The 12866-nt window shown below is 41.3% G+C and overlaps 1 protein-coding gene across 1 annotated transcript; it reads right to left on the bottom strand.

Annotated features, from left to right (window-relative positions):
• Positions 1-239: 239 nt before the first annotated feature.
• On the bottom strand, positions 240-1657 carry LOC131678325 (odorant receptor Or2-like). The gene is made up of 5 exons (XM_058958386.1): positions 1421-1657; positions 1267-1350; positions 692-1207; positions 416-625; positions 240-341 (listed from the first exon to the last, which is right to left on the bottom strand). Exons 1-5 carry the CDS (start codon positions 1655-1657, stop codon positions 240-242), a joined length of 1149 nt encoding a protein of 382 aa, XP_058814369.1.
• Between the last annotated feature and the right edge of the window lie 11209 nt (positions 1658-12866).

The raw sequence follows: 12866 nt of genomic DNA, 5'->3' as shown, positions 1-12866 counted from the left end.
CCGGAAAATGGTGCTTGTACCTATTTGAGATGCATTTAAATTTGAATGAGCACGATTTTATTCCACTTTGTGGTTGTCATGATGATAAAATAACAACATTCTGCTTGCACTGTTGATTTTGTTTTCTTTTCTTCCCTCGTTGAGACGCTTGCTGAGATGAAGGAACTTTTTTAATTCAGATTTAATTGAAAAGTTGGACGCTGAAGAAATGGTGGCGACGACCTACTGGCGCATCTCTTTCAATTATAAACCCGTCTCAGCAGGGTGAAATACGAATACGACGCATTTAGCAGCGATTGGAACATCTCCAAAGTCATCGGGAAAACGTTTCCCACTGTAATCTGAAAAGAGGTCAGAGAAAGGAATGAAAGAGCACACCAGAAAACCGACGGCTTCGGTTGAGTACGAGACTTGCCTGCAGTGGCCGCTGAGCTCGGAGGATAATCAGCAGGAGTTTTTTCCGCACCACAGTGTCCAACTCGAACCACGGTCCACTGTAAGCAGCGAGGGCAATGGCCATGCTCTCCTCGCGAAGCTCGTTGCCATGCCAATAGAAGGCGAATATTTGGGAAACTATCATGAAAATGTACGCCATTACGATTACTATTTGAGCGTGGTTGTCGATCTGCGAAAAATTATCTCGAAATGTTAGATTTCCATTTAATAGTTTGGATTCATTTTCATCGCTTACAATTACCAATAGAAAAAGCAACGCGCACAACATCATTCCAAACGAGACCAGTTCCACCAAACAAATGTAGGTCACCAAAGAGTTCAGCTTGTGCACATACGTGATGACCCTTTGATGCTTACGGATAATTGATACTAGCTTGCAATTGTAATCCTCGCAGCTTTTATCAACTTCACGTCTCTTGAATTCCTGTAACTGATGCTGCACCGTTTTGATCTGGATCAAACCAAACAGCGTACATGTTGCGAAGAAGCTAGTGAATGGGATGTACATGCAGCATCCGGGAAACGTCAGGACCGCCTGAGCAATGTACAACACCTCCCACTGGGGCGAGTTGAAGATGCTCACTCCCGGAATGGTCATCCCATATGGCAATCCGCGACCTGCGGTGAACAGCGGATATATCACGTAACATGCGCTGATGACAGCCCCCAAACCTAAATTCGCGTACGATAATGTTCGAGCTCGTTTGGTGAAACTTTGAACCATCTTTTGAATGAAGTCATCCTTCATTGACTGTAAACAAAGAATATTAGATACCCTTCTGTACACATTTTAAACAAAATATATCAAACCTCAATCTCCTTATACACGATAGCAATATCCTCGAAAAACTGTTCGAACGTTGCGTGGTTATACACCAAAGTCAGTGCTCTAAGCTAGGTCAGCAATAAACCAATCGATTTGTTAGTTCCCGCGAAATAAACAAAAAACTGTCACAAAACTTACCAACGCATTGAACCAAAGCACCGCAAAGAAGGCGTTGATAATCACCTCATCGATATTACCCCACGCTCGGTACAGATCGGCGAACATAAACACATTCATCGCGCCTATCGGGATGATGGTGATGTAGCGCATGGCGTCGTGCTTCAACACAAACGACCAGAAGCGCCACACGCGAATGTTTATCGAAATGATTGGACAGTTTAGTGGGGATGGTGACGATGTCGACAAACTTTCCATGCTGACTTGATCTGTTCGAGTGTTGTCTCGTGATGAACGATTGAGTTATTAAATGACCGCTGGCAGGACCGGAATGTTGATTATAAAATTTTTTGAAGTTGAAAATTGTCACCTTCGGTAATTGAGGGTTTTTCTTTTGAAGTAAATTATTGGTTTTGAACGTGTTACCACTTTTCCGGCTCTGTTTCCACACCTTCCTCCTGCAAGATTGATGAGGTGTGATGGCGTGATATTTAAAACGAAATTGGGTAAGGGATCGTTTCTCGAAGTAGGCTGGTCAACTATTATTCATATCAACGTGTTTTTGAATAATATCTATTGCAGGTTTGTTCTATTTTACAATTGAATACCTTCTGATATAGTTAAAATATTTTTGTAGACGCAGTCAGTTTTTTAGCGTAACTCAAGTGAGCAAGATGCTCGTGACAAAACATACGAAGTATCAATAATTGGGTTTTGTTTAACGGTTCACTTCAAAATAAATCACTTCAAATAGGGCAAATCTGCTCCTATGTTACTATATGCTTTGCTCTGGTGTAACAATCTCAATTTCATCCAATTTGCATTGATACTTGAAACCTAAACAGCTTAAACTGCCGTGATACGCATAACAGTTATATTGACTGTGGTTTCCAATGCAGGTGGGACTGCTATACGTATCGCGACAGTAATGTAAAGTGATAAAAACGATTAGAATCGTTTATCAAAACATTCAGCCGTTCGAAGATTTCCCGTCCGAAAAATTTTATCGATATCGATCACATTTGTGTATCTAACAGAAAGCCGTTTACTTTGACTCAATTATCGAGGCGGAACAGGATAATTTTCTCGGATACAGCCCATCAATGCTATCGGCCGATACGAATCGTGATCGGAGACTTTTTTGAGGTTTTTAGATGGCGATGATATTCACTTGTCTTCAATCGAGTGGAACAATGTTAACCTCGGGAAACTTGTTCAATGAATTGAACATCACACACTAAGCCGGCCAAAAGTTGTTCAGTCATTTCTTTTGACGACCTGCACAGTAAAGTGATATTTTTACGGAGCTGTAAGTAAATTGTTTAAAAAATTGCTGTAATGTTTTCATTTTTAAGCTTTTTTCGGTAATTTTTCGAATAATTTGCTGAAATCCCCAATATTTTTCACTGATTGATTGATTGATTGTTTTGTTTATTTTTGGAGTGATTTTAAACTTTGGTTCATTCATTACTCCTGACTTTTTTACATTTCGTATTCGTGCATCGTTAATATTAGTTTAAATTTGGTTGTAAAGTTGTGCATCTTTGAGAAAGCATATTAGCTTTTCTTCCTTCACAGGATCGTTGCTCAATGCGTCTCGAATAGAGTCCCCGATCTGATAACGTTCCCGCAGTTCTTTGTATTCGGGGAATCTGGTGAGGAGGTGTTCCACAGTAAGTGCCACGATGCAAGTTCGACAATCTGTACGGTTGCCTCCCTGAAATAAACCCTTATGAGTTAGCATCGTGTGACCGGTTTTTTCTCGAGGCGCGATCATCCCATCTAGTGAGATTTCCTTTGATTTTTCGAAGGAATAAATTTCATTCGATTCTCCATTTTGATTCTACTTCAGTTCGAATCCGCCTTTCGATGTCTTGCTTAATGTCCGTTCCCGGGACTTCGTTTGTAAGTAGTGTACTTTTTCTTCCGAGTGCTGCGAGCCTGTCTGCTTCGTGGTTGCCATTGATTCCGCAGTGCCCTGGGATCCAACAGAGTGTTGTTCTTTCATCGCAAATGTTTTCTATCGCCTGAATCCAGGGATGTTTCAGGGAGCCTTTCTCCAAAGCAACTAACACGCTAGCAGAGTCGGTAAAAAGCACTATTGGCTTAATTGTATTTGTAGTGTGTCGAGCCAGAGCCGTGTGCATGGCTGCCGCCTCGGCTGAAAAAATGAAACAAATGCCTGGTAATTTGTAAAAGATTCCCTGGTTGTTACCCGTGACACCGATTCCTACTGTCGTATCGCATTTGGACCTATCTGTGTAGATAACTTCGTAGTTATTATATTTTCGGTTTGGGATTTCGTTAAATACAGCAGTCGCTTTCTGCGGTGGATCCCCAGCTTTTAGTCTTTTTTTAATATCCCAATCGATAATGGGTCCTTTGTGGTTCCATCGACGATCCCAGACAGTGTGGAGTCTAGCGATAGGAGGGCAGGCGATTGAGGAAAAAGCTTCGTAGATTTGTCCGGTGACAGCGGATGTTGGATCGTAGTTGCCGTCCGTTTTTTCAAGAAAGCTAACTGTTTTACGAATCATCGATGAAGCTACCATTGCATCGAAGGGTAGGACTCCTGCTTCGATACAACTGCTTAGTGCTGGAGTGCTCGGCAGTAGTCCAGAACAATTTCTGATCATTTTGTTGTATGTTGGTCCTAGAGCTGCAACCATGTCGTTGAATCATCTTGCCGTGATTTCAGTTATAGCAATTTGCTGGTGATCACGCTGTTTCCGACTTGTAGAAGTGACTGTCTGTTCCCGTTATTATGTCTGCTGCTGATAGTTTCGATAAGGCGGCCCCTGGATTGCGCCTCCGCTTTTACCTTTGCAAAGTGGGGTTTGAAAGAGAGTTTTCGGTCGAATGTCACACCTATTATTTTCGCAGTCTTCCTGAATAGAACCGTCGTTCCGCCTACCGTAATTTTTTGCCGCCATGTATGATGCAGGTGTTTGCATATGTGTGTTGTCACGCTCTTTTCTGCGGCCATGCTGAATCCGACCTTATCAGCCCATTCCGTTACCTTTCTCATAGCTATTTGGAGTTTCGTTCTGTCCCGAAGCCAACAGCACGATGTCGTCCGCGTAAATGAGTATGTAGATGCCCTTGGGAAGGTGTCGAAAAACGTCGTTGATGCCGATGAGAAATAAGGTGACCGCAAGTACTGATCCTTGTGGCGCTCCGTTTTCTTCCCTCTGCATTGAGGAGAGGGAACCTCCGACTGCCACTTGAAACCATCTTTCGTTGATAAAACTTTGCACGAACTTGCACAATCTTCCAGTTAGCCCCCAGAGATTTAGCTGCTTTAAGATGTTGTGCCGCCAAACTCGGTTGTATGCCTTTGAGATATCTATCATTGCCAGGTCTGTATGGTATCCTGCTTCAAGGGCGCGGTCAATGATATCCCCAAGAGCAATTAGATAAGACTCGGTCCCTCTGCCTTTTCTGAAAGCGAATTGCCGCTGGTCAAGTAGTTCTCTTTCTTCAAGAATTGTAGTTAGTCTTCGATTGGCCATTTTTTAAACGACTTTGCCTACGCAGTTGGTTAAACTGATGGGTCTATATCCTGCTGGTAAGTCTCTGTTTTTCCCGGGTTTGGGAATTGGAACGACGATACTGTATTTCCACTGGTCTGGATATATACCATCTGTCCACACCTTGTTGATAGCCTTTAGTAATGTTGCTTTTCCGGATATTGGTAGATTCCTGATCATTGGATATCCGATATTATCGGGCCCTGCTGATTTTCCATTGGATTTGGCAATGGCAGCTCTTCCGTTGAAAAGTTCCTGTTGTAGTCAGATAACTGGTTATGAGGTTCGTCGTTGAATTTTATGGACCGAGTTTCCTCCGTTTGATCCGCTTAAACTTTTCAGTGTAACCGCTCGTAGCCGACATTCATTTCGCGCATCTCGGAACTTTTGCCCTCGTTCCTCACTGAGGGGATGATTGGATGGGGTTTTTCTTAACTTTCTGAGGGCTTTTCTCCTTTTATGAACGGCGTCGCTAACCGTAGGAATCCACCAGTGGACGGCTTTTTTGCCCGGTTTGCTTGAGGTTGTTGGTATGCTTGCCATTGCCACTGAGATCATTGTGTCACATAGCTGCGCGAGTGATAAGGGTGTTTCTGGATCAATATTCTGTTCGATGTAATCAGCGTACTTCTTCCAATCGGCTTCATCAAATTTCCATCTCTGCCTTCTGGTTGTCATAGGCGGTTCATCATTTGTTGTGATGGTGATAAGGAAATGGTCGCTCCCGTGCGAATCGCTTCCTATCCTCCATCGGAACTTGCCGGCGATTTCGACTGAGACTATCTGTTGTGAAACCGAAATAAGAACAATTCAAAATTAATAATATGTTTTATTTGTGAAATGAATTTTGATATAGCTAGTTAGAAATAAGAGTGTAAATAATATAATATGCGATTTGGTTGGTAGCAGGAAATGGCAAACGCAGGTTTCTACCTATACACTCAAATGCCACGAAGGCAAGCAAATGAATTGTATTAGTTAGTCTGAATATAATTGCGTAAGAGACACCACGTCTTTTTTCTTCCCATCAAAAATTCGAAGGCCCATTAGTACCCGCGAACCTCTTGAAATCTCGCGAACAAAATCGACACCGTAAGCTAACGTCGCGAGTGTTGGATTTGTTGCGAGTGCAACCCATCAAGGATTTAGTTCACAACACTATCGTTACGTCAATGAAGCTTCTGTGCTGTCCTCGTATAAAAGTAGTGGATCCGTCGTTTATGATTATGGCGTTTGGATCTACGACGGCTTCTAGGATTGCATTTCCTCGGCAGTCGTTTTTGGCTGATCCCCAGGTGGTGTGGTGGGAATTGAAATCACCCATTATCAGAAATGGTCGTTCCAATTTGCTGATAAAATTTTTGAGAAGTCCTCCAAGCTCGGGTATTCTTCCTGATGGGATATATACGCAAGCTACTGTGATTGGTGATGGTCCTTCTAATCGAGCAACTATATGTAGTAACCGGCTGTCAATGTTTACTGTCGTAAGGGATGTATCTTTTCAAATGGCTAGCGCTATGGTTCGGTATATATTTCCTCCTGATTTTTGCAGCCATGTGTAGTTAGTTCCGGCCCATTGGTTGATGTCATGGCTGTCTCCGATATGCGTTTCTTGTATCGCTATGCAGGTAGGAGGATTTGGTGTGATGAGTAGCTGCAGTTCGTTCCATTGGCCTCTTAGTCCATTCATATTCCATTGGAGCGCCATTCTGCGTCGGTGTTTTTGATTGTTGATGGATAAATTGGTAATGCTTAAGCTGACCAACTGTACGGAATTTGGGAGGGCAGTACGGATTTTTGGTCATGTGTCCGGAAAAAATACTTGTACGGATTTGTCCGGAATTTGTACGGAATTTTGAACCTCAGTGGAAGTGGAAGTACTCCCGGGACAACAAGAAATCTTCCACAAATGGAAACAGACTAAATAATGTTGCAAACTAGTTTCCCAGGTTTCAAAAATGCAATTAAAAGCAAAAGGAAACCAGTGAACAAGAGTGCTAAAAAATCAATTTTTGTGAATTTTCTTATAAGCTTTGGGACTAAGTAAACTTTACGATTTGTTCTAATATAAAAGAAAAAAATGAACTTTTATAGGTCCCGCTATCCGCTTCGACTAGTTGTTTAAGCCGTTCTTTCAAGCTTGGTGGTATTTTGAAATTCAGTGTCTAGCAGCCGCCAAGTCGTTCTATCGAAGTCGAAACGCAATTTACTCGATTAATTTCCATAGTGAAAAATATAGTGCTCGATGTACACATTTGGTCTAGGGGCAGATCACATGTAATGCATTTTTAAAAATTAGCGAAATTAACTGAATTTCTTTCCATGAAAATACAAATTCTTGATGCATTTTGCGCTGCGTGTAAGACGTCAAAACCCTACAAAACAACTAGCCCTACTTTCAACAAAATGTCGAACAAAGTGGATCAGCGTAGGACGTTTGTTAAACAAACTTTTCTACGAGGGAGTGCAAAGTTGATGCAAAATTGGAAATTAAATGCATTTTTTTTTAAATTGATGGTAATTTGTATTCCTAGAGTGATCTGCCCCTAGTATTTGGTTCAACTCAATTTGCCTCCTATGAAGGTGTCTGAAAATCCGGATTATACATTTTCTACTTTTATTCTTTTTCGGGACCAAATTATGTAGCAGGCTCGTTTGTATCATAAATCGTTCATATTTACTGCTGTAAGTTTTCGTGATGAGATTTTTTACTTCCATTTCAGTTATTGGGGTGATTTAATTTTACGTGGATGCCTCTTTGGCCATAACCGGAAACTCTAGTGATATGGGAGAACTCACTCTCTTCTAGGATCTGAACCATACATTGCAAATTAAGTATCAGATTCAGAGTCCGCGCGCGATCATTCAAGAATACACGCAAATATGCGAATAGCCACACGGTTATAAAATCGAATTTATACACGCGAAGTTGCATACACGCTAGCACACGCGACAAACACGTTAACATACAAACGTTTGAGCCCTTCGCGATCATCTATGCATACCTACGCTTACGATCTTGCTAACAGGAACACTCCGGCAGTGATGCATGAAGCACAGCACGAGAGTCTAAAACGAGCTCAGAGGCCGCTTTGAACGAATCAAATGCAATTAGAACTGACAACGCTCGTGCTACGTATCCTTTGTGCTCGAGCTGTAGGATTCGAAGAGCTAGCTCGGTAATCTGGCACGATTTAGCTCAATTAACTAGCACGGTAAGCCTGCCCAATGAGCTAGAACGCAATAGAGTAAACCATTAAACGAAAGAATAGGACAAAGCACGAAAAAAATATCTTGGTAAATGTGCGACAAGCCTCTGCAATAAAACGATACAAGCATTGTTACTCACACTAACGTGTTGTATTTTTTCAACTTTGCTATAGCTGAGCTATAGCTTGGAACAGCGTACTAGCTAGCACCGGGCTAGCAAGAGCTCTCGCTCATCGGTGCTCGTGCTACTTGCTAGCTCAATGAACTTAGCTCTGATACATTACGAGCCAGTGCACAGGATGCAGCACCGTTCTTGTGCATGCATGCACTCCGATGACTAAGCGAACGTTTTAGCACTTATAAATTCAGAATCGCTGTCTCAAGAATGAGCCTACATACGCTCGTGTTCTCGTGATCATGAATTAATTATGTCCGGAAGTTCTTCCTCTCGGCCCTAGCAGCCTAGGCCCCATGCTCTCAGCTGGACCAATCAGAATAAAAATCACGCTCATATCTACTAGACAATACGTTCCATGGTGACATGACCGGGAACCGGGAATGATAGAGTTGATTGTGATAGAAAACTCACTCTTTTCTAGCATCTGAACCATACACTGAAAATAAGTATCAGATTCACGGTCCGTGTGATCATCCAAGAACACACGCGAATATGTAAATGGACCTGGTTTTAAAATCGAATTTATGGATGCGAAGTGACACGCTAGCACACATGACATGCAAACGTCTACGCGACAAACAAACGCCCACGGAATCGAATACAATAACATACAAACGCCCTAGACCTTCGCGATTGTACACAAAGCCGAACATACAATCGCGATCATCCACGCACAACTACGCCCAATATTTCGCTAACACAAAACGCCCCGAATGATTTAGTGACCCCTACATCACTTCCAATCCGATTCACGCTGTCTCAAGTACACACCAATAAACGCTCATTCTCATGCGATCGTAGAGCCCATACGCCCGCACAACTGAACCGTACACTCGATATCACAATCAGAATCATGGCCTGCTGCAATTGGACTTAAGTAGTAATGAGTAATTCTGATGGGTAGCCTTTCCGTGAACTCAGCTCTACAGCTCCAGTAGGACAACTCTCGAAAAAGAAAGAAAGAAAGAAAACAAAATTTAAAATATCTATGAGAATCGTATTCTGTAATAAAATTATGTTTTTGTCTGTCAGTTAGTATGAAATATAGAAACATGTTAAAAACATTTACAAGAAAAACATTTTTACTACTTACTTCTCCGCGATGCAACCACAATAAATATGTTTCTATTCTCTTCAGACTTTCGTTGTGAAAAAATAAGTTTTCAAAAAATGAGTTTTTGTAGTTTTAATCTTTGATAAAAAAAAATAATTTTTTGAAAAGTTCGCAACTTTTTATTCTGCGTTCGTTTTATTTGTGTTTTGCTGAACAAAATACAGATCTCGTCACATTTTTTTTGAAACGCTGCAAAAACTCTTAGGTCCTTTTAAAGTATTGCGCTTGAATCAAAATGCTTTGCTTTGCCGTGCAAAATGCTCAAAACCCATGCTAGTGTTGCTTGAGGCACTAAAAACTGGATTCTAACCGCACTGCGCACTTACTATTCTTCTATTAAATTCTTCTCATAGACTGGTTAGTTCGACTGGTCTGTCTATGAAAGTGCCATCTCTATCACTTGAAATACATGTGTTTTGACAGCTCGCAGTTTTCAGTAGCAGTTTGATCACTCGCCCTTTGAAAGCGCGGAGTCCAGGTTGGCGGAAAGTGCGCAATAAAACGTCTAATGGCGTAACTTTTATTCAAAACGACATATCTACAACCCAGTTAAACTCGTTCCGAAACCAGTTCGGATTTCTGAATGGAGTCAGTATGGATTCCAAATCAAATGCAACAAGCGATTCCGACTCAATCGGTTTCAGAATCGGTTGTTGCATTTGATTTGGAATTCCATTCAGGATTCCGAATCAAATTCCGAATGGTTTGACCGGGAATGAGTGACTCTCTTTGTTTACTTTCTCTTTCGATTTTTACGGCGTCTCTATAGAACTTTTCACTTATTTTACAGTACAGATCGAAAGATGGTGGTTTTGACTAGCATATTATGCAAAAAGTTGAGGGATAAATGTTAAAGCGACCGAATTATTAACAGAAGAGAAAGTAAACAAAGAGAGTCACTCATTGTAGAAGTCGTTTTGAATAAAAGGTCTAGATGTTTCATCTGTAGTGAAGATGGTCTTTCGCGATTTTAAAGATTTTTGAGTGAATCTTGGAAGAATTACTGTATCGTAGAATCTGTCGGGAAGTGTCAATTTGAACAACAATCGCTGTAATACTTTAATTCTTGCCGAAGTGATCGTTTATTGTCGAGATATGTGAAAATGAAAAACAAAAGAGGAACTCTGGTCAAAGAACGTTACTTTTAATCTTTTCGTATTAGTCCGAGTTTTTGGAATATTTACATACAGTTTTCATAGCATAGCCTTGCGAAAGTCACCTCCATCAGATGCCATCATATCAGACATTCAATAATGATAATTTTCGATAGATTGCGCCAGGCAAATAAAATCATTTTGCAGAACAATCTACAATTAGTGTTTATGGATAATGGCAAAATCAAGATTCGACTGCACGATATGGCATCTCGAGCTTGCGATACGGTTTTTAAAAGTGTCGCTGTACAGAAAAGTGGAATCGTTACAAAGGACACATGAAAAAAAACTAATTATTCCTAGATATTTCAATGGTGATTACGCGTTAAGATTGTGTTCTTCCTACCTGCTCCGACATTACAAAACACGACAGTATAATTCTATAAACCACGCTTTGCAGTTATCAATGACAGATTCCTACTTCAAAATTCTATGATTCTGCATTCAGATCCTCTAATCAAATTGGATATTTAAATTTAAATTCGAAACCTAATCAGTAATCATTTTGAATTCAATGTTCTAAGCAACATAACTGTTATAATTTCGTAAGTTCATTTCGATCGGACTGTCTAATTTTCTACAGAAACCCATATAATTTCTAAGAACCTTCCTGCATGGCAAAAAATTTCAGTTCATTGTGAACATGACGCTAAACAGAAGATTTTTTTCTGGATTTTTTAAAAGCATAATGCGAAGAACGAAACGATGTCTCGGAATGGTCGAACTAGACTTTGATGGTAAACTTAATATATTTTGATTCCATAAATACTAACTGCAAATCAAATAACAAATGTACATGGAAGAAACCAATCAGTACACTAACACAGAAACTCTGACTTATAATTTCTGTGCTCCATCAATTACATTGAATTCAGAGAATATTTCGATTATAGAGGTTTTAACATTGGGGTCATTTGCTTCTTTTTTCGTGGTAGAAGAATCGCTTTTGAAAAAACTCTAACCCTGTGTGCGGGGTTGGGAATCGAACCAACTTTAGTTTTCTAACTTTTGAGAAGAAATGTGTACGGATTTTTCCTAGCCCACAGTTGGTCAGCTTAGTAATGCTTGATGATCTTGGAGAGTGGTTATCAAATGTCGGATATACTGTGGCGTGCTGCGATTGGCCTTCTACCATAGCTGCGTTGTTGAGATATAGTGGTTCTGCGTTGATGGGTCCCAATTGAGGTGGGCCTTCTGCCATAGCCGCTTCGGTTATACTGTATGTGTTCAGTTCGGTTCGGAAGTAGAACAATCTTCGGCCACATGCGAAAAAGACCCGGGACTATGATTAGTCGGGCGGAGCCCCCTGAGTCTCCTTTTTATGTTGTTGTTCTGTGGTGCGAAAGATTCTCGTTGTACGTCCTTTCGAGGGACAGGTGTTGCCACCCTTGTGCGTCTCGATATCGTTGCCCAAGAAGGGGTGCAGGTTGTCCGTCAGTTCCGGTTGGGGTGTAACGTCCGCACTGACGGTGCTGCACCTCCTCCATGAGATTTTTGTTAACCTCGAGGTCTCTGAGACATGGTCATCAAAAGTCGAGTGGACGGGAGCGGGTAGTGGTTGTCCTTCAGTCATAGCCGCATAGTTTTGGGATATGTTGGCGGTATCACTTAATGAAATTATCTTGAGTCCGGTTGAAAGCAACGGTAGGTATTAAAGGTACTCCAACAGCATCAGGTTCTTCGGAAGCTTCTTCCACCGACGCCTGAGGGGATGGAGGGGAAGAGATATCGTCGAAAGGAATGGCTCTTGTGTGGTATTCATTACGGTTATTGCCCAGAGCTGTGTTGTGTTGATTCTTTTGTGTATTCGTGGGTTTGTTAAAATCCATTAGTTTGTAGTGGTTTCATTGTAATCGTCTACAGGTGTTCTACATGGGTTTGGATCTTGGCTGTTAGTGGATTGTTGGCTCGTTGTTCTATAACGCTGTGCAAGTCTGCGGGTTTGCCTGGTGGTGATTGTAGCGTTGGATTTTCCTTTGACGTTCGCGAGTTTTGGGGTCAAAAAGGTTCCTTCGATTTGTTTGGAATGTTCTCCAGTTCTAATGATAGCGGGATTGGTGTTGGATAAATGTATTTCATCTTCCTCCATGCTTTCCTCACTAGTTTGGTTTGCGCTGTATTTGACTTTTTTCGGTTGATTTCCGGATGACTTCGTGTTTGGAGTTTTTTGGGCTTCCGACGTTTTCTTGTGGTTGTCTAGTTCAACTTTTACTGCAGCATGTTCTTTCGCTAGTGCTCGGTATCCTTCTTTAATTCTTAGTAGTTCGTTTCGCATTCGTTG

Source organism: Topomyia yanbarensis, chromosome 2 (assembly GCF_030247195.1).
Source record: "Topomyia yanbarensis strain Yona2022 chromosome 2, ASM3024719v1, whole genome shotgun sequence".
Taxonomy (NCBI): domain Eukaryota; kingdom Metazoa; phylum Arthropoda; class Insecta; order Diptera; family Culicidae; genus Topomyia; species Topomyia yanbarensis.
The sequence above is the reverse complement of the archived record's forward strand: the minus strand, read 5'-3'. Positions and strand labels throughout refer to the sequence as shown.